This window comes from Carcharodon carcharias, chromosome 1 (assembly GCF_017639515.1).
Source record: "Carcharodon carcharias isolate sCarCar2 chromosome 1, sCarCar2.pri, whole genome shotgun sequence".
Taxonomy (NCBI): domain Eukaryota; kingdom Metazoa; phylum Chordata; class Chondrichthyes; order Lamniformes; family Lamnidae; genus Carcharodon; species Carcharodon carcharias.
Genome location: NC_054467.1, coordinates 226,247,001 through 226,269,080, shown reverse-complemented (window position 1 = coordinate 226,269,080; position 22,080 = coordinate 226,247,001). Strand labels below are relative to the sequence as shown.

The 22,080-nt window shown below is 38.1% G+C and overlaps 1 protein-coding gene across 6 annotated transcripts in view; it reads left to right on the top strand.

Moving 5' to 3' along the window:
* c1h18orf25 (chromosome 1 C18orf25 homolog) overlaps positions 1-22,080 on the top strand; it is a 78,687-nt gene that overhangs the window by 44,963 nt on the left and 11,644 nt on the right. For 5 of the 6 annotated variants that reach the window (XM_041194862.1, XM_041194844.1, XM_041194851.1 and 2 more), the window contains one exon: positions 19,959-20,135. In XM_041194862.1, the coding sequence (XP_041050796.1) occupies positions 19,959-20,135 (177 nt within the window). Of the gene's footprint in view, positions 1-492; positions 8,754-19,958; positions 20,136-22,080 lie in introns of those variants that run through there. The other variant, XM_041194872.1, reaches the window with a different exon arrangement.

Here is a 22,080-nt window from a genome sequence, read left to right as displayed (position 1 = left end):
AAACCTCAGCTTTTCTTTAAAAAGAACGCAGTATTCCTTTTGGTAATTCACAAGAGGCTAAATTGATTAAATTTGTATTTTCCTTTCTCAATCTGATGTTATTTTTATTAAATACATACATAAAAATTATTGTATTTTGAGGACTGAAAGGAATCCTGCTGTAGTTGGTAGGTTTTCTCTATTAGGGACAAGAAGCCTTCCTCAAATGGAAAAAGTGGTTTTGCTTTTCATAATTATTTTCAAAATCGGTTGATCATCGCAAATTATTCTTAACAGGTATTGCATCTGATATATCAGTAATATTTTATTGTCAGTAGATTGGGCTATATCAATGAAATGTTCACAGAAGAAAGTGAATGTAAAGTTATTTAAAAACAGCTGTTGTGTAGAATTGCTTTTTGATAAGGCTGACTGAAAGGGATCCTGTCTCTTTAAAAGGTAAAATGGGTGTGTTGTAATCGCTCTTATCAAATGGCCTCAATGTCTTTCAAGCTGCCAACAATCGCGCAGAGGGGACTGCAGGCACTGCTGCCCAAATGGCTGGACTACTGGACAGTGGGATCTCATGGGAGCGGAACTGTATCGGCAATGTCCTGGAGGAAGCAATGAACTGTTTTGCGGAGATGCAACGGCAGACAGAGGAGAGATTCCGGATGTGGATGGAAAAACTGACCCGCTTGGACACTGATGAGGACACAAAACAGCAACCGAATCGACAGGAACTCAAAATGCCAACAAGGGTCTCTTCAATGCCGGCTCCTAATCAACCCAGCACATTTATGCATCTGCCCAGTAACCATTCAAATCCACAACAATCATATAACCCTTATGTGAACAACGATCCAAATGCTGATAATCCGCCAGCATATCAAATGGCTTTCAACAACAACCCGTCAACTGGGTTTCAGGAGAATGGAAACTCCTCTGGTCAGGATCTCAATCATTCAAATCTTTAAACAGTTAGAAATTGAAATATTTCAATTAAACTCCCAGAAAAACTAGAGTTTTTGAGGGGAGATCTTTTAACTACTTAGATTTCTAAACATCATACATGGGCAGCAATGCAGTTTTTGTACACAATGCAGAAACTTCAGTGGCCAGGTTGTTAATCTTAGAATGACTGCTTGAAATACAGAATTTTAAAGCCACAAGTCACCATGATAACTATAACAACCTACCTCTGATTTTACCTTTGGTCACATTGTAAGGCATAAAGACTTTGCTAAATGTAACTGTGCAATTAATCAAAATTATAATTTTTAAATTGTCCAAGTTACAGTAACAGTTAAATGAAAACTACTTTTACAATTTCAAGTTACTTATTAGGTTAATAAAATACAAAATTACATTTCAGGTTGGTGCACCCACAAGGTTCTGATTTTGCACATCTGAGACCGTCCCAATTTGCATGAAGTGACCAACAAAAGCCCAGTAACCGCCATCATACTTTGCCTAGATAATGTGAGATGGGGAAATGCTTGCCAAAAGACGAAGTTGATGATGCCTCAGCTTTGCATTTTACAAAATGACTCCCTTTCTTCTTTATCTCTTCTTCATCCAATGCATTTCTTACCTGCCTCCTCTTTTCCCTTTAAACTTCTATTTTTTTTCTGCCCCCTCTCCGGTCCTTGTACTCCAAAAAACCTCACTATTGTCCTTGTTTTTTAAAATTGATGCTATAGAAACCTGCTTCATGCCTGATGCTACTAGTAAGAACAGAAAGTAGAGGTATATTTTGAAGCATGTTTAAAATGAGGTTGCAGTTTCCTCCTTTTTACTATTTTCAGTACGGATAATGGATAGACAAAGCCTCTGAAGCTCCCATCACTTAGTACCAGTGGTACTGTGTGCTTTTTTTTCCAGCTAGACTGTGTTTCCATCAAAGTCACTGCACATTACTGTAATTCCTTGTTTGGGGTGGGGCACTGATTGCATGGCCTCACAGTAACCAACAGGAATTGAAAATTGATCAGTTCAGGATCTGGGACTAACCTTTATGGGTTGCAGCAGCAGAAATGATGAATTTCAAGTCCATTAAGCCAGTGATAAAAGTTATGCCAAATTGTGTTTTGCCTAATGCCATGATACTAATTTGCATATAGTTGTAGAAACCTAACACTTGTTCACTCAGGTTTAGAATACATTGACCCAGTCAATGTCCACAATATGTTGGTGCATCTTAAAACAATCAAAGTGTCCTGTTGGTGTTGAGCTGGCACTTTACTTGGACAATTATATCATTTGCCTGTAAATATTCTTTTCCTAACCTGTATTGGATTTGGGAGACATCATAGATTAACCCCTCTCAGCCAACTGATCTGAATAAATCGAGCTTTGAATTGTCTCTGCAGTCTGCAAGTGCAGTCCATATTTAGCTACCTCCCGTCACCCCCACTCGTCAGCAATCCCCCACCCTCCCCGCCTCCACTGTGCCCTGAAAATATTGGTTAAATGGTTTCTCAGTGTTGAGGTCTCATGTTCATTGCAATATATATATATAGAATAATCAAACAGCCAGGAAATTTGACATGCTTTCACCCCAATTGAAATGCATTTTAAAGAAGGAAAATACTGGGGATGTTGGAAATAAAAAACTGAAAATCCTGGCAGTCAGGACTCGGCAGTGAGGCAGCATCAATGAAGTGAGAAACGGTTAACATTTCAAGTCGATAACCTCTCATTAGAATGTCAGAAATGTGTTTTAAGTTGGCCAAAAATTTACATTAAGCTTCAATTTTAGAACATCTAATAGCAGCAATAGAACTGATCCCGGTACAGTAGGTTATTTGCTTCAAACTTGAATAAATATAACACCCAAATGTCATTAAAGAGTGGAGAAATAAATAAAGCTTTTGATTACTGATACCCTTTGCAGACTGAGCCACAGGTTTCCAAATACTTGGATTGTGCAATGAGGTTATAAAAGATAATTGGAAGATACAGATTATAAATTTGAGATGTATTTTACTGACACCGCAAAATCAATGCTTGCTTGACCGAAATATACATGTTATGATATAGAATATCCAGGAGTTCTTACTTAGCATATAGATCAAATTTCATGTAAAAATGGTCCTGAACATCTAAATGATGAGTTAAATGCTTATGATGGTGCTGACTTTATCTTAACTTTTGATCCGTGGTCTTTCCTGAGATAAGTTCTACTAAAGTGACAATTGGAAGCTGTGGCTGGGAGGGTTTTCTAGATGAATAGGCTAAGATCAACCAAATGGCCTTTATCATCTGTACTTATCTTGTGACCTTAGCTCGGGCAATAACAGGTTTTGCAATTGGTATCACATTGCCCCTAGGCTATAGAACGGGGAAATGATCTGTCGAAGGGTCATGAGGACTCGAAATGTCAACTCTTTTCTTCTCCGCCGATGCTGCCAGACCTGCTGAGTTTTTCCAGGTAATTCTGTTTTTGTGTTGGGGAAATGATCAGCTAGGGCTCTTGTGATTGCTGTCTGTTGACTCCTTTTGGAATGCACATTTAAATGTTGGCTGTGGGCAGATTTGGCTTAGCTGTAATGTTTTCCAAGCTTGCCAAGTTCACCTTTAAGTATTGCATATAAAGAATGCCCAATTGACTGAAGTTCATGAGGGCTGTCTGAGGACATCTATCCTAGCATGAATTAGTACTTTCAGGAGCAGAGGGAAGCAATTTGGAAAGAAATGCAAATTGATTATGGGGTGAGGGATAAAATTTCTCAAAGCAAAAATATTTTAGATCACCAGTCTCCCAGTGAAATGACCATATTAATATAGTAGGTTCACAGTTTTAGATTATGCTAGTGTCAGGGGCATAATGAAATGTATGTATGTGAGTTTTACCCTTATGTCAATAAGCCGTTCGTGAATGTGTGCCATTCTGTTAAACAATTGCAATCTAGATAACTGAAGTTTAGGCTTAGTTACATTTAGTATCTCAATTAAAGCATGGAGCTTCCAAAAATGAGAGTTTTTTTAAAAAAGCAACACAAGGCATGTTCAAATTCAAATTTTCAAATACGCTCACTGAGGTAACTTGAAGTTCAGTATTTCTGTGGTTTATACAAAATGATTACATGTCTAGCTGCTTTAGTTTATCCATTGCATGTGCCAAAGTTCACACTACAAAAAACACCCCACTTTGGGCAATTCTTCGATTTAAAATTTCTTTTTAAAAAGTAGTACAGCTGAAAAAGGCTATACATAATATTTAACATACATTAATGCAGAAACATCAATGTAGATGGATTTCTGGGAAGCACTATAGCCCTGAATAACAGCCTTGACCACGGTGTTAGCTTTTTGCGCCAGTATTGAGAAAAGATGAAGGAAAGGACATTGTCTGTTATTGTGATGAAGAATGAATATTGCATACCTTTCCATTAGAAGTAGGAAATGTTTCATGAGTGAGTTCAGGTGGCTAGTTGAAAGAATCTGTAAATCCAAAAAATTCAGGGGGGAAGGGGTGGGTGGCCTTTTGAAAACTGAGTTGTGTCCTCCTAATTTTCTGAATTTCATTTTATGCTGTTACTCAGCTTTCTAAGTTTCCCTGCCTGTGTTCCATTATACTGGATATCTGTCATTCCTAAAGTTCACAGGGATAACTTCATGGCATGGAGCTTTTTTACGGTCCTTTGGTCTTTGCTGTCAAATCACTGAGAGTTTGGTGACTTTTCAAACTGCTTTTTAACCAAAATGCTTTGTATGCCATCCTCTGTGTTTCTCCAACATTTATGTGACTGCAACCAATGGTCTTTTCCATCACCAGAAATCCTTCTGTAGTTTTGACTTCATACAGTATTAGAGAAAGTTAAGCTTAACTTGTGTTAAAGAGTTTATAAGAAATTTCTCTAACAGCCTTTCTGCTCCCACAAAAAAATGTGGAAATATACACATGACATGAAGTATTGCAACATCTTTTTGTTGATATATTAATTTTTAGGGAATTGGAACTTTTTTATGGAATCAATAATTTTCAACTAAACAGCCATGTAAAATTATTTCACAGGCAGGCAATTTTTCTGATGTTCTGATGTTTCATTCTGGAACAATTTGAATTTGTACCTTTTTTGGAAGAAACCTGTCACTAATTTTTTATATATGTGGCGTGTACTCCTTAACCATTGTTCTTTATCCCTCATTTGGCTGCTGTTAAAAGTGATCTGGAACATATCTCTTGGTGGCCTGCCTGAATTGAAGTTTAACTAAATTTGATTCCATGGCCTTTTCATTGTTGCTGGTTTTTAATTGTTTTCCTAGGTCCCCAGAGTAGTCATGCCTTAGTTGTGGCTAGCTGGCTACTTAATGTGCCAAAAGCAGTGTGCTGATGACTCCAATCATTCTTTGTAGTTTGGACATAGTTTTCATTATTGTTTTATTTTGTTGCCAGCTATCCAAGTAGACAGATTAATGCAAACAGACAGATAGCTGCTGGACTTTGTTTTCTGTGGGGGTTTGGGGGCAAATGGAAGAGAAAAGCAATTCTATAATGATTTTTATAGTGCAAGGTTTATTTTTTAAAATTGTAACAATGTCATGAGTGGTCATGGTTGGTTGTTTACAGCCCTGTCCCCGTTAGTTTGAGTCCAAGCACTTCCCAATGCTTAAGATAGGACCCAGAATTTATTAGCTGTTATTTCAGGTAAGGAAGGGATGTCTCTCTCCAGAGTGGGGAAAGAAATTACTGGGCAGCATTAGATACCCTCCTACCTTCTACCAGCCAAAGTATAATTGGAAAGTCACAATACAGCACCTGTTTATTTGTTCTGTTTTTGTTATGGTGCGATATGTTGTAACATTACGCAACCTGAAAAGTGCCACCTCATATGAAGGTTTGTGATATAAGAGAAATCCAACTCCCATCAGTCTAGATTGAGATGCATTCTCTTTGCCCCCCCCGCCCACCCCCTTCTCAAAGAATTGTTTTGAATTCCACACTTCCTCTTATTTGGTTTTGTGGATTTACCAGCGTGCTAGCGATTAAAGCAGTCTCTGAAATCTGTGGCTCACTATAATGATGAATGTAAAGTAACTCCAAAGATGATATTCTTGAGCAGATTTTGAAAAAACAACTCAAGTTGATCAATGGAGGTGGGGTTTCATCTCTTTACTCTGTTACTGAAGCTGCTACTTGCACTGGAACAGTGAGTTATTACACATCTATAGACACTAGTTGTGGACAACATTTACAGTGCAATCTGCTTTAAAAACAATAAACTCTGTACTAGAGGTGGACACAAATACCAGAACCTGTGATTTGTATTTTGAGATTGATTTAAATTTGTGCATTTTTTGTTTGCATTTTAACAGTTTTCACTGCAAGCTTTCAATTCCGTTTGTAATTTAAAAAAAAATGTTTTTTCTGGCTTGTCTTTTCATACACTTATATTTTGATGTGGCTATGACTTTAAGCTCAGAGTTTTGGCATCTTATGAGACATCACATAAGAAGTAGGAGCAAGAGCTCAGTAAGATCATGGCTGTATTTCTACACCAAAACCTGTTGGGACACACTTATGGAGGAAGATTGCTTCAGAACTAGGAATAAAGTTGAGAACATCAATATCTTAACTAATTGTTATTTTAAAATAAGTCTTGCTGTGGAATAAATAGGTGGTAAAAGATTACAAAACTGTTTTTTACAGACTTGATCCACATTGAGACATGACAATGTACCAACCAATTGTTCTGTCTCAGAGTTGATTGTCATTTTTACAGCTTTCAGCATTTTTTAAAAGGTCATAAATTGAAGGCACTATTTGTAATACTGCTGACTGTAGAATCAAGAGAAAGTGTCCTCACTATTTTGTCCAATCACTATGCCGAATCTTGTGTTAGGCCATTCAACATGTTCTTAGTCTCGAGCGGTTTCTGAATAATCAACAACAGCATCCTGACCAATATTCCTCAGTACTAGAGTATGGTGGCCAGTTTTACCACAGCGCAACTATTTTTGGCTTAACTACTCACTGAAACTCTGAGGTGCAAGTAGGGGTGAATCTTGAAATTAGCAGTATTGCCTTATATGTGCGTGAATTGTTAGCTATCAAATGGCATGCAGCACAAAGTAGAGAAATAGGATATCACTTTCAGAAACTTATGCAAATAAAATGTATATTTACAAAGAAACACAATTTTTTGTGGGAAAGTGTTTCACATAGTCATAGAATGTAAATTCAGCCAATTAAGCGTGTGTTTTTTTTGTTTCCGCATGAGCCACCTAGTCTCATCCAACCTTCCTGCTTGCTTCTCATACTTGATATTCTTCACACAACTATCTAATTCATTCATAGTAAAATTTAGACTCTATCAACAACTGTTTATGGCAGAGAATTGCACATTCTGATCACTCTCCTGTATAATTTTTTTGTTGGAAGTTCTCTTTTAATTCTTTTAATTATCTTGACTTAATGCCTTTTTATTACTGTCTTTCAAACCACTTTAAAACAACACATCGCTATTATAACCATTAACTCTCATCTTTATGAGCTCTGGTAAAAAAGCCTTAACTTCTCAAATTCCTTCTCTCCTCCATGGCAACATCCTGATGAATCCACCCTGCTGGTTGTTGTCTTAAACGTCTTTCCTATAATAGGTGCCTCAAACTGTACAAAATTCTCTATTAGTAATCTAATTTGGCATTTTCAGCATTACCTGATTTATATCCTGTGCCTCTATGTACAAAATGGAGGATTCAATTTCTCTTGTGTGCTTGAACCGCCACTTTTAACCTCCTACGTATCTGCACTTTGCAGAAAATTCTGCAGCGTTTTTTTAAAAAATGCATTGAAATGTATTATTGTGCAGTTACATATGTTGTCAAAGCAAAGAAAATTCTGTTTGGAGATTCGCCTTTTCTAAACAAAAATGTTTGAAGGCACTGCCTCTTCTAAGAAAGTTTACATTTTTTTTCTCCCTAACCCTTCCAGTTTTAATTTCTGCCAACACTTATTGCAACTGCTCCCCAAGTTATAGGTTAGTGTTTTTTTAATCACTTAGTTTAACCGTAATGGATTATTATTGTGTGAAACCCTACAGTAGCCATCCTTAAACATTTATCATCTAAATACAAGCTGTATCTCCTTTTAAATAAGATTTTAGTTGATTTTAATTTAAAGATGGCTGCCTTCTTAACCCTAAATTATGGTCTATATTAAATCTCAGGTTGCTTCTCTAAGGTTAAGAAGGATGTCCCTTTTTTAAATGAAAATGCAGTTCACTTGAGCAGCACTGGCTTAATTCAGATCTAGGGTGATTATTTTTTGAAATGACTAGAATACTTGCTGGTCTGTAATATTTAAGTAGCAGAAAAGTTACAAACTCAAATTTTTATCCACATAATTTTAATGACCAATTTAATAATTGGTTTAGATTAATATTCTTGCTTCACCATCACTTGCATTGTGGGAAGTGTAGTCCTATAGCATACAAAGTTTAGGATGACACTTTCCTTAATGGTTTGCAACGTGTCACATGGAGTAAACAAGTTATAACCCATCGTCATTTTGTTGTAAACGAAGGCTCCTCTGTTTTGAGATGCCAGGGCCTTTGCAAAATCACAGATAATGTAGTGGATTTCAGTAATTGATGTCCAGGATTGTTGTTTGTGTCCACCTTTACTTTCCAGGGAATTGCTGTTGCAACACCTTACCTATGTTACGTAACGGTATTGTTTGCCATGTACTTTATTGCCAAAAACCCTGTAAAATCCAGAAGTGTAAAATACTGCAACTTCATTGAAAATAAATTGTTGAAAGAGTAAAACTCCTTTGGCTCCCTCACCTTCTGTTTGTACTGATGTTTCCAGAGTGTAGTGTGCAATGTTGTAATGTGCCTGGTGCAATAGCATTTAGTGTGTTCCGAACCAGGAAGTAAGATGCATTTCAAGACTTGAGTATTCATGTAACTCACTTGTCACCTTAACCTTTGTTCGTTTTTAACCACGAGTATTGCAGTGGAAATTACTTACAAGTTTGTAACTTCTATTCATTGTTTTTTTTCGGGAGGGGGTGAAGTTTATGTTGAGTAATACAGCTAATTCCTGTATAATTAATGCCATCAAAGCAAACTAGCAGGATCCATTAAAAAAATAAGACAATCCCTTTGCAAAAGCTGAGGTAATGTTTCTGCTAATGGTGAATAAGAGTAACAGCAAGATTCTGCAGATAGCGTCTAAGACCCTGAGGTTTCAAATAACCGTCCGGTAAATGACTCCGGCAGTCTCCAGCAAATGGAAGCTTTTGGACTTGAAGGCTGAAGATACACCAAGTGAAGTGTATTGTGGAGTTGGAATTATTCATGTAGTTGTCTTCACCCTCTTCTTCAGTTGTGTACCTGAAGGCAGGTCTTTGGTGATTATTCGCCAAACCATGGCTAATTGCTGTGATTTTTTTACTACAGGTAGGGCAAGGATGCAGGTCTCAAGTCTACCTCAGCTGGAACGGGGATTGAACCCCATGCTGTTGGCATTCATCTGATTCATTTGGTAGCCGCCTAGAGAACTGAGATAACTGTCCCAAAGTACCTTTAGTGCTCTCTAAAACTATTTGTATTTTCAGCAACCCCTCCCCAGTGGCTGATTGCTACCAACTCTCAAGGAGAAAGCAGTGGCTACAGGTAGAGGCAGTAATACATATATTTGTTTGCCCATGGTAGTTGAGCCAGTAAGGATTTGGTTATAATTGCTCAATGTTTACTACTAATTCAGGCCCTATATTTTTATTTGATCCATTTTAATTTTATGGTTGTTGGCTTCAGCCTTTTCCCCCACTCTCCACCACTTTTCACCCCCTCTCCATGCAATCAACAGTACAGTGGAAACTGAAGATTTTCTGTGGGACCTGACCCTGTTCAACTATGTTGCTGATTCCCTCATTTTTAATTCTTATTGCTCTTTCCATCGAGAGCTGTGAACTCAGTGAGCCATCAAGATAGTTGGGCTATTGCCTCCAGCTCTGTGTCAAGTTTTATAACAAGTGCCTTCTGTTGAGTTGAGATGATTCCCTCTACTTCCTTCATTGTGTCATCTTAATGTCTTTGATCGATGTTAGAGAATTATCCTTTATTTAACATGCTGAAATTTTTCTGGCATTATTTTGTTTGGAAGTGAACTAATCTTGATTAACCAGATTTAATTCCCATTCTGAAAACTGATCTTTACACAGGAGGCTTCTTGATTGTAGTCATGTAGAGAGGCAAAGAGTATTTTTGCAGTGTAGATATTATATCACCTCCCACAAGTGGGATATATCCATGTGTTATGTGTAAGGAATAGAATTGAGACATCTTTCAGAAGATGCTGCATGTGAACCATTGACATTTTACAACTGTGAACTCTGGCTTTCCATTGCTGTGACTGAACAGATTACAGTAAAAATGAGAGTCAAGAACCAAAAACAATTGTCCATTCATTGTAGAAAGAACAGCCAAAACATGTTCAAGAAACAGTGTTTTGTTTAAACAACATCTGCTATTGCATCTGGCACAAATCATTCATAAAAATTGTGAGGGTTCTTTGAACTGAAGCACTCTTAACATGTAGAAAGAGGTTTTTTGGCGTTTCATTTCGATATTGCATCAGTCAGCCATCTTGCCTTTTTTCCAGTAATTAACTTTTATTTTCTCAATGAAACCAATTTATCAATACTGTTCTTGCAGTTGGCTCTTGGCTTCTTACTGTGAAATCACCAGTATATAGGTCACTAAAAGTAATATTTTAGATGACCATGTAAATGGTGGTATTATACAAGTTTTGGCACTAAATTGCTGAATGTACACACTATTATTAGGCTATATTCTTACAAAATCTTTTAAAACATAATTTATCTTTGAAATACCCCCATGAGCAAACAGAATGGTGATCATTTTGGGCACCACGTTTTCATTTGAAGGGAATTTGGTTCCCGTGAAGTGAAAGAGTTGTAAATATTAAATAAAAGCACAGTGCTCTTGACTTTAACAAAGTTGTTGTATATGAATGTCAAAAGTTAATTAGCCAATGTGCTTAATAAAAAAGCGCCTCTGAGCTGCACCACAAACAAAATCCTAAAGTGAATAGGCTTTGTTCCCCAACCCTGCCAACCCCAGATAAGAGCATTTTAATGCTGTCTCAGAATACCATGGTCCTTTCCCTTATCGTGATCTGCACTAAAGCAGTACCTTTCTTAAGCTCAGCGACGTGTTGTTTGGTAACACTGAAGATGCAGGACCACAGCTGCAGAAATAACCAGATGTGCCTATACTATCTGAATCTGAAGACTGGAAATATTTGCCAAACATGTTTTAAAGGGTAGGTGCTGAAGTATTTATATTTGCATGTCTGTACTACTGATGGATGTTGCATGTCATTAAGTGTCTGTTCTATGTATTAATTGCCTTTGTATAAACATTGACTGCAAAAAATGTATAACTCATTTGGTCCTTGTTAATTTGCTTAGTTCTGCATCAAGACTGGATATGATTATTTGTTGGACTACAAAATCTTAGTTTGCATCACAACAACGTTGCTTTACTTTTCTCAAGTTCAGAGCTTAAATAGCTCAAACAAGCAGTTTGGTCTGATAATTGCATAACTAGAGATTTTTTGCATGACCGATACTTGGGTTGCAGTAAGAATGCAAGGAGAATGCTACATGAGAATTATGCTTGGATCAGATATGCATTTTTTTTTTACCAGCTTGATCATGATGGCCAAATTTTTCTTCCTATTTATGCAAGGTTGATGTATTTTGTGATGCACTGCACATTACCACACTTCTGGCCAATTTTATTTATAGTTAAATATTTTCTGTTGATTTAAAGGATCTCCATATTGAAAATGCCTAATATTTGTCATCAAATTTATTTCACCTTTTTTTATTTGGAAAAACTAAACACTAGGTTGACTCCTGTTGCTAAGTGCATGTGGGCCAGCATTAAATGAGGATAGGTTCAGAAGCTGCTGTGCTATCCAGCTATGATTGAATAGCATGCTAATGACTGCCAAGGCTCACAAATGGAGAATGACCACTGATGCGAGGTATCAAAGCTGCTAGTATCCTTGATACTGGATCTTCTCAGGAGTTGCTTTATTTGTATGAAATGAGAAGGGGAAAGAAAAGCTGATTCTAAGCATGCATTCACTACCGTTGGCATTGTTGTTTGGTACATTGCACAAAATATTTTTTTCATTCTGATCATGTTTTTCAGCCCATAGTAATTGTGTTGAATAAAATTGCATGTTTGTGTTTGTAGTCTTTGGCAAACCATCTGTGAATACCAAATGTAGTCTGTTGCAATGCTGTACCATTCCCATACTCTCGCCTTTGCTGATGAGGTTGTTTCAAATTTAATTACTCGATTTTGTTCTATTAGTACTTTGCCGATCAGTACAGTCCTGCTGTTTGTAATCTCATCTTCACTCCAAACAATCCTATCTTCTAAAATGTATCTTCTGACCTACATTGCAGACACAAGTAAGGCAGATTAAAGTATAATTAGAAAAATGGTATCCATGTCATTTGAAATAACCCCTTTGTGGTTATTAGACCTAAACTGTATATTCATGAAAAGCTGATAGCACTTTATAGATTTTAGATAACTATCCCTTTGGCATCATTCAGAAGTATCAACAAAAATGCAAAATGTGCATCAGATAAATGTGGACAGTATATGATCTGGTGTGACTAGGATCTGATAGTTTCATCAGACCCATTCTTCTGACTTAGTGATTAGTAACCCTTCTCTCTGCCTTTCCCAAAAAATAATTTCTAGAATGTGCTTACTGTGAGTATTTTCGATTGAGTCAGTCATATAATGTGGTTGGTCATTTGAGAAAGAACTGATGTAATGGGCCATCAACATGCTTCTCTCTTATTCTGTTAACTCAAATAACCTTCTGCTAGCTATATTATTATAGTAATATAATTAAGGATTGGCTTAAATGCTTTATTCTATAAAGGAAAAAAATCTTTATAATCAAGTATGGAAGCAAAAGTGCACAGAAAATCTGGGTGGGAATTAATTGTTGTTCACTCAATTGTATCAACACTACACAAAAACCATTTTACTTAAATAGGAGGCTTTCCTTTATCTGTTTATTAATGCAATGAACATTTCTCCAATTGGTTAATCCTACCACTAATTTACAAATGTGATGGCTTCTAGTTCATAGCAATCATTAGTGGCTGTGTTAAGCGTTGTCAACAGCACGTGACCACCAAGTAATATTGAATGGTGCAACTGTTTAAAGCCCTTGTGTTTTTGTGTGTGTATGCCTATGAGCCTTCAAATATTTTAATTAGTACATAAAATGAAAGAATACATGCACAAGTACATTAAACAATTTAGATGTGAATGGGTATGTGATGCAGCAAATCAGATGGGTATAAAGTTAGCTAATTTGTAAATGGAAGTGAGAAGTTGGCTGCACTTTTAAAACTGTTTGTGTATTTCTATTCCCTATTACCCTTCATCTCTAGACGCACCACCAAATGCACAGGTGGGAGATCTTCTCTCAAGCTATCTCTCATTGCTACTGTTCATTGATTAACTGGAAAATATGACAGTATTTCTTGCATGGCTTCATCTGTTTCTTTGTCTCCCTCTCTCCTACCCCCACTTGCCATAAGGCCATGTGGCAACTCCACCTGATCGAGAGTGAGAGGGCGAATGCTCACATGGTGCAATGTATTGCTGCTCCAACATACTGTTGTCTAATTTTCAAATTTCTCGTAGTATAAGGTGGTAAAGTAGAGGTAGTGAAGGTCATTTAACAGCCAGACAAGATTATTTTTAATGGTAGAAAAAAAATTCTCGTTCCTAGTTTGTCATTCAAATTTCAGTCTCGCAATCATCTTTCATTTACACAATTCAAGAAATACTGGTGTGCAGTTGCACTATTAATATGTTTCTAGAACCATGAAATTGTATCATAATGCATTTAGCAGTGAATGAATTAAATTGAGAGTAATAAACACCGGAGAGTCACTTACAAAACAGAACTCCCATCTCGGTTCAGTTTATCACCTTAACTGAAGGAATGAAATTTAAGCATTTGATGTATGATCTAATTGGCAAAATGATACTGCTCTGAATGCCTTCCTGTGTACCTATTTGTAATATTTAATATAGAGCTTGTAGGGCATTTGTCATTGATGAGTAGATGTCTAGACGTCAGCTGGTACTCTTTCTAACTTCATACACAACAATGTCCATATTGAAGGATTGCTTTTGTAATGCTTACAGTTTTTGATCTGACAATTCACCAGTTATGAGAAAGAAATAACAGCGATTGGCTAGCATTTCATTCAGTTAATACCATCAAGCCCTTTTATTATTTTGCCATTGATCAGTTTTTTTTAGTGGTCAGTAAAAACCCCTCTCCATATGAATACAGTTTATGTGCTTAAAAAAAACATTCCCAATGCTTTCCGCATACACAATTACCTTCATGTGTAAAATAATCATAGCATTAACTTGCACAGTTCCTTAAATCGTCTCCCTTTTTTGCACGCACATTTTTGGATGTAACACCATATTTCTGTTGTTGCTGTGCCTCATATCCATGTATCTGCAGGAATCAAAATATTTCTAAACTGGCTGCACCAGAGCTATCAGGCCAATAAAAGTATATAATTGTTGTATTCCTGTGGTTTCTTGAAATTATTATCATGTTCTACTTTCTTCAAATTTATTTCTTCCACGAAATATGCATTTTAAAATCTTTCTATTTGGGAGAAGGAGAAGAATTTTTACTTTGAGGTTTTTAAATCTCTGCATCTCAAATCTGGTGCACAAATTGTTTATGAAAAAGTTTGGGATTGGTATCTATTATTTGGTTCATGCATGTGATGTAAGTTTGGATCAAACTTAGATTAATGCATGATGCCAGCATATTTCACACTAGTATGCCTTAAGGACCGATTGCTGCGATGTGGATTTGAAGGATTCAGGTACTTGATTCTAAAATTGGAGATGTAGGCTATAAAATATAACGTAAAAATTTCTGACTTGTAGTGTTAATTTGTCATAAATATAAAGTGAAAAAAAATTAGTTTGCACTCAGTATTGAAGGGCAGGTTGAAGGTGTTCCAGATGTGGATAATTTTCAACAGGTACTTTCAGAGTAGACCAATCTAAGATTATGTAATGCTTGATGGGATACAATTACTAGAGGCAGTCAAGAGAAAGACCTTTGCAAAGTGAATATCAGAGGTTGAAAAAGAAGAGCCCTGCTTAAAATAACAATAGCAGAATAAATGAAGCAAGTTATCACTTTAATTTTCAGTGAGGTATACATTATTCTAGCAGCACAGAAGACAGATGTGGATTAGATGTGGTGGAACTTGTATATGAATTTTACTGCAGCCATGAATAAAAATGGGTATTAGCAGAAGGTGGAGGAGTTCCCTCAGTCGCAGAGACTCTGGACCTGAAACTTCTTTAAAAACACACCAAAATAACCTAAAAACAAAAAAACTGCGGATGCTGGAAATCCAAAACAAAAACAGAATTACCTGGAAAAACTCAGCAGGTCTGGCAGCATCGACGGAGAAGAAAAGAGTTGACGTTTCGAGTCCTCATGACCCTTCGACAGAACTTGCGTTCGAGTCCAAGAACTCTTTCTTGGACTCGAACGCAAGTTCTGTCGAAGGGTCATGAGGACTCGAAACGCCAACTCTTTTCTTCTCCGCTGATGTTGCCAGACCTGCTGAGTTTTTCCAGGTAATTCTGTTTTTGTTACCAAAATAACCTGGCCTCTTTACTTTAAAGAATACCCCTAAAAACTGAACTAGAACCTACTAAACTATCTGTTTAAAAAAAAATCTTGAACCTAAACATAATCTTTGTCACCTCAAAACATTTCTCCAGTTATACTCAACAACTGACTTCCTCCTTAGTGTTTGTGATAGCTAGACAATTTCCAGATCAGTTTTTCTGATCTTGACCACCTGTACAGCCCAAGTGTTCTTCCCACATTTTATTAGATTGCCTGTCATTTGGCTTGATTCCTCCTCCTTCATATGTTGGCCAAAGTGTACTGACTTCAGCTGGGTGCAGGCCTTTATACCAGTTCTTTCCTCCTCTCCCATTCAGTTCAGAATTTTGTTCTAAAGTGTTCAGCTTGTGTTGTGCAAGATGAGGATTTTTGCTCTTGCCATACAGTGTCTTTTCCAACTTTGGCTGTGCTTTCCTGGTTGGAGAGGTGCTGAGAGATTGTAGAGAGATGGCAAACCTGATCAGTTTGGTCACCTCATAGTGTGACAGGTCTAGTAATATCTTTAGGTCATCGCTTCACTGTAGAAGATGAGGGCATGAAAGTTTCCTGATGGAAAAAGGGAAAGATAAAGGACTAACTTCAAAATAAAATTGCCCTGTATAATTGTGTGCTTAAAATGCACGTTCTTGAGCTCAGAAACCACTGACTTCTGTCTCAACTGAATTTTTTGTACAATTGCCTCCCACTAACACTGATAAGATTTTATTTTCTAAAATATTTTTGTGAGGTGTTAAATTTAGCTGTACCAAGAATCTCCTTGTGGAGATGAAGTCCCATCTTCACATTGACTATACCTCCTTCATGTTGTGCGGCACTAACATACTAAATGGGTTAGATTTTGAAAGGATCTAGCAACTGAAAACTGGGCATCCATGACATCATAAGCAGCAGCAGAATTGTACTCAAACACAATCTGAAACCTTATGTCCCAGCATAGCCCCCACTCTACCATTACCATCAAGCCAGGGGATCAACCCTGATTCAGTGAGACTGCAGGAGGGCATACTAGGAGCAGCAGTAGGCATACCTAAAAATGAAGTGTCAACCTGGTGAATCTGCAACACAGGACTACTTGCATGCCAAACAGTGATAACGGTATTCAAAAGACAACTAAGCGATTCCAGGTCAACAGACCAGATCTAAGCTCTGTAGCCCTGCCACATCCAGTCACGAATGGTGGTGGGCAATTAATCAACTAACTAGAGGAGGAGGCTGTACAAATATTCCCATCCTAAATGATGGGGGAGTCCAGCACATCTACACAAAAGACAAGATTAAAGCACTTGCAACCATCATCAGCTAGAAGTGCCGAGTGGATGATCCATTTCGGCCTCCTCCTGAGGTCCCCAGCATCACAGATGCCAGCCTTCAGTCAGATTGATTCACTCTATGTGATGTCAAGAAGGCACTGGATACTGTAAAGGCTATAAGCCCTGACAACATTCTGGCATTGGTACTGAAGACTTGTGCTCCAGAACTAATTGTGCTCTTAGACAAGCTGTTCCAGTACAGCAACAACACTGGATCTACCTGGTGATGTGGAAAACTGCCCATGTATGTCCTGTACACAAAAAGCAGGGCAGATCCAATCCAGCCAATTACCGCCCCATCAGTCTGCTCTCGATCATCAGCAAAATGATGGAAGAGGTCATTGACACCGCTATCAAGCGGCACTTACTTCTCAATAACCTGCTCACTGACGCTCGGTTTGGGTTCCGCCACGGCCACTTGGCTCCTGATTTCATTGCAGCCTTGGCTCAAACATGGACAAAAGAGCCGAACTCCAGAGGTGAGGTGAAAGTGACTGCCCTTGACATCAGGGCAACATCAAGGAGACCTAACAAAACTGGAGCCAATGGGAATTGGGAAAACTTACCACTATTTGGAGTCATACCTAGCACAAACAAAGATGGCTGTCGTTGTTGGTGGTCAATTCTCTCAGACCCAGTGCACCACTTCAGGAGTTCCTAAGGGTAGTGTCCTAGGCCCAAACATCTTCAGCTGGTTCATCAATGACCTTCCCTCCGTCATAAGGTAAGAAGTGGGGATGTTCGTGGATGATTGCACAATATTTAGCAACATTCGCGACTCCTCAGATATTGAAGCAGTCCGTTCCCATATGCAGCAAAACCTGGACAACATTAAGGCTTGGGCTAATTAGCGGCAGTAACATTCGCGTCACACAAGTGCCAGGCCAGTGACCATCTCCAATAAGAGAGAATCCAACCATCACCCATGATGGCATCATCATCACTGAACCCCCCCACTATCAACATCCTACGGGTTACCATTGTCTAGAAACTTAACTGGACCAGCTATATAAATATTGTGACTACAAGAGTAGGTCAGAGGCTGGAAATTCTGTGGAGAGTAACTCACCTGCTGACTCACCAAAGCCTGTCCATTGTCTACAAGGAATACTGCCACTTGCCTGAATGAGTTCAACTCCAAGAACATGCAAGAAGCTCAACACCTTTCAGGACAAAGCAGCCCACTTGATTGGCACTCCATCCACCGCCATGAACTCCCCTCCCTCCACCACTGACACACAGCAGTAGCAGTGTGTACCATCTACAAGATGCACTGCAGCAACTTACCAAGGCTCCTTCAACAGCACCTTCTAAACCTGTGACCTCTTCCACCTAGAAGGACAGAAGCAGCAGATGCATGGGAGCACTACCACCTGGAAGATCCCCTCCAAGCCACTCACCATCATGATGTGGAACTATGTCTCTGTTCCTTCACTGTCACTGGGTCAAAATCCTGGAACCCCCTCCCCAATAGCACCATGGGTGTACCTACACCACATGGACTGCAGTGATTCAAGAATGCAGCTCACCACCACCTTCTCATGGGCACTTAATGATGGGCAATAAAAATGCTGGCTTAGCCAGCGATGCCCACATCCCGCGAAAGAATGAAAAACAAGCCAAATGTTCAGCCCTGGTTGAAAGCACCTATCTAAAAATAACATGTAAGTTCACACATCTATGTTCCATTCTCTACTTTCCATCAAGCTTTTGGCTTGACAAAGACAATATAGCCTGGGATGAAGACTCCTAAATAAACAGGCTTTTGTGATATTACATGTTATATTATGAGAAACATGCTTTGTGTCACAGGTTGGTTCTCTCCTCCTGCCCTAATTTCTTCCTTTTTTCCCTCCCTGCAAATGTTATTGTGAAATGCATTTTGACTAGGAACTGGTCAGTTTGCCCATTTAGATTTTGAGTTCAAGGTCAGAAGCTGGGCTCCTCACATGGGAGTGCCAGCTGATGCTGCCCTTAATGCTGTTTCCTATCTTTGAAGCAAATATGTGGACAAGGTGCTTCGCAACTCATTATAAAGCACAATATGATGGATATGCTAATCAGTACAACCAAATGTGTCTTGATGATTTTGCTTTGCATCTTTTTTACATAGTTGCATATTCATCTCACATACCAACTAGAAAAGAGTAACTGAGGCAAAGTGTTGTTTTTAAATTGAGAGAAGATAGTGAGGATCTGGGTGGGGCACATACATTATACAATTGCCCAAAAGTGCCAAAATGGGGCCTGTGCTGATTTAAGTGGGAGATGAGTGTGAGTGAGAAGATTGCAAAACAGAATTGTAAAAGATTCTACTTTTAAGCAAAAATTGTCAAGAATACAAATGATAAGGGCTATTTATGTAGATTGTTCTTGGGAATAGTGTGCCTGTTATCCTGCCCATTGTAAATACATTTTAAATTGTAAATACCATCATACTGCCATTCTTGGTCATTGGTAGTATATGTGTGTGCGTATAACTGCAGTTCCTGGTCAGACCACGTCTATAGTGCTGTCCACATTTAATGCTTTATTTTCAGATTATCAACTACGTGTTTGGGAGTTACTGATGAATTTGCAAAGTGCTTTGAGCCCGAAAAGCTTTTTTTTCCCTTCCCCCAATAATGCATTTTAATTCAAAAAAACTACTGTGCAGCTATTTCTTTGTTCTAGAAGCTACCTTGCTTGTGCACTTGCTGGCTATTGTACTGCATTAACAAAGCAAGGGATACAGGAGACCAAGAAATGGAGGAATAGTAGAGTTTCATCACTATAAAAAGCATTGTAAAATCTGAATTATTTTAGTTCACAACTTGCACAATTCTTCCTCCTCTTCCACCTCCCATTCTCCTTCCCTTCCGTACACGTAAATGAATCATCCATTGTGTTGTGTGTTCTCAGATGGACCTCCAGTGATAGCACACTATGATATTTCTGACACTAACTCCGACCCAGATGTTCTGAACGTCGACAATCTTCTTGCAGCTGCTGCAGTTCAGGAGCAATTCTCTTTTGGACACCACGAGTTCAAGGTGAACACCGTTAGGAACAGAGGACTGCTGGAACAATGCGTGGCAGGTCAGTCTAATGAGAAATGCACTTGCCTGTGTTCTGGGAAGTAATTTTGCTGTTGTAACTGCATAACATTAAAACTGGTATTAACTATATTAATTCATTATGAGCCATTTTATTACTCTGCTGAAGCAATCCAACTCAGGAGGCAGCTTTGGTGACAACGATCTGTGAAATGGACTAGCATGCAAAAAAAAAAGGCATAAAAGGACATTAGGCTGTTCAGATCGGCCCCATCCAGCCATTGCTGCAACTTTATACACTCATCGTCTACCTTTCCTGAAAGAGAGAGAACAACCTGTGGCTAATTTTGGAAAGCTAGGAAATTCTTAATTTAAAAACATAAAACATGCTGGAAATATTCACCAGGTATGGCAGAACCTGTGGAGAGAGATACAGGAGTTAATGTTTCAGATCAATGACATTTCATTCAGATTCTACAGCAACTCCATGCATGAGTTAAGGAGTTTCACCCAAAGGATGGTGCTTTCAGGACATGCATTTTGCTACCTAACCTAACTCTTTGCCTATGGATTTCATTGAAATAGCTTTCCTCTCCGTTTTAAATCTATCTAACTGTATTATATCCAATCCATTCACTACTTTGCCTATGTGCTTTTCCGGAAGTAAATAGCAATAATTCTTGGAACTTAACCCTATCTAGGATTTAGTGTATTTTTGGACATCCTGCTCTGCATGTCTACAGAGCCTTTATATCCTTCGCTATAGTTGCAACCAAAACTGGAGCACTAGTAGAAATATGCAGGAATATACTAAGAATCTCTAATAATTGTCTCACCTTACAAGTTTTCATACAAGAAGTCCCTTCCTACCAAAGGATGGACCATGGATCTATTATTTCCAGGGTCCAATTTCCTCCCTTTCTTAAATAATAGGATCAAATGAATAATCCAGTAATACATGGGAAGCAGCCCAGACCCCTGAGCTGTTGAATATGGGAGAAAGCCACTGCATTACTTCCTCCATTTCCTGGCAATAAATGGCATCAGGAAACTTAAGTGAATTAACCGCAGCCATTTCTGAAGCTATTTCTAATAAACAATTTTAGTTACACATTTATCCCGAGAAGTGAAATCTGATAGAAAGTATCTTTATAGGTCATCAGCATTCCTTTAATCTACAAACCTAAGCTTACCTTGACAAATCCCGCAAAGAAAAACTTGTCCCTTCATTGTCCTGACTTACCTCAACTGAAAAATGCTTTGCTGCCACTGGTGCAATTGTATTTTTGTTTAATTGACATCTGAGCATTTCTAATGATGGCTTCAGTTATTCTCAGCTGTTTTTATATTAATAAAGTTATACAAAATATTTACAGTATAGTAGCAGAGCATCTGGTCCAAATGGTCCATGGTGAACCTCCATATGAGTCTTCTCTTACCCCTCTTCTTCAAACCTCTATTCATGTAATCCCATCAAGATGTTCTTCTAGTCATTTCTATCATGCTTATCTAGCTTCTCCTTGGATGCACTTATAACATTCATCTCAACTAGTGAGTTCCCTTGAATCTACTTCCTTGGCAGCCAAACCTTTTTAGCTGAAAAAGTATTGTTATGAATTTCCTCTTTTAACCATTTTAGGCTTTACTTTGCTTTCAGCACCTTTCCCTTTATTATATTTCAGGAGTCCATTGGGCACAATTGAAAATGAATAGGCTATTGTATTTTCTGTTTGTACTGATGATATAATTAACTTATGCAATGATTAACTGAGCCATCTAGAGCTAGCTGGGTTAGAGAATGAAAAATTATTGTTGATCCTTATCCATTCATCCCACTGCTGAAATTGTGGTTGTGTAGCCTTTGCGTGAAATCATATCCTAATATGAGGTATCAACTTTAGGAGAGGAAGGAGAGAAAAATTAAGTTTAAACTGATTAAGGTCATTAACATCATGATTCACAGAACAGAGCTGCAAAGCATCAAAAAT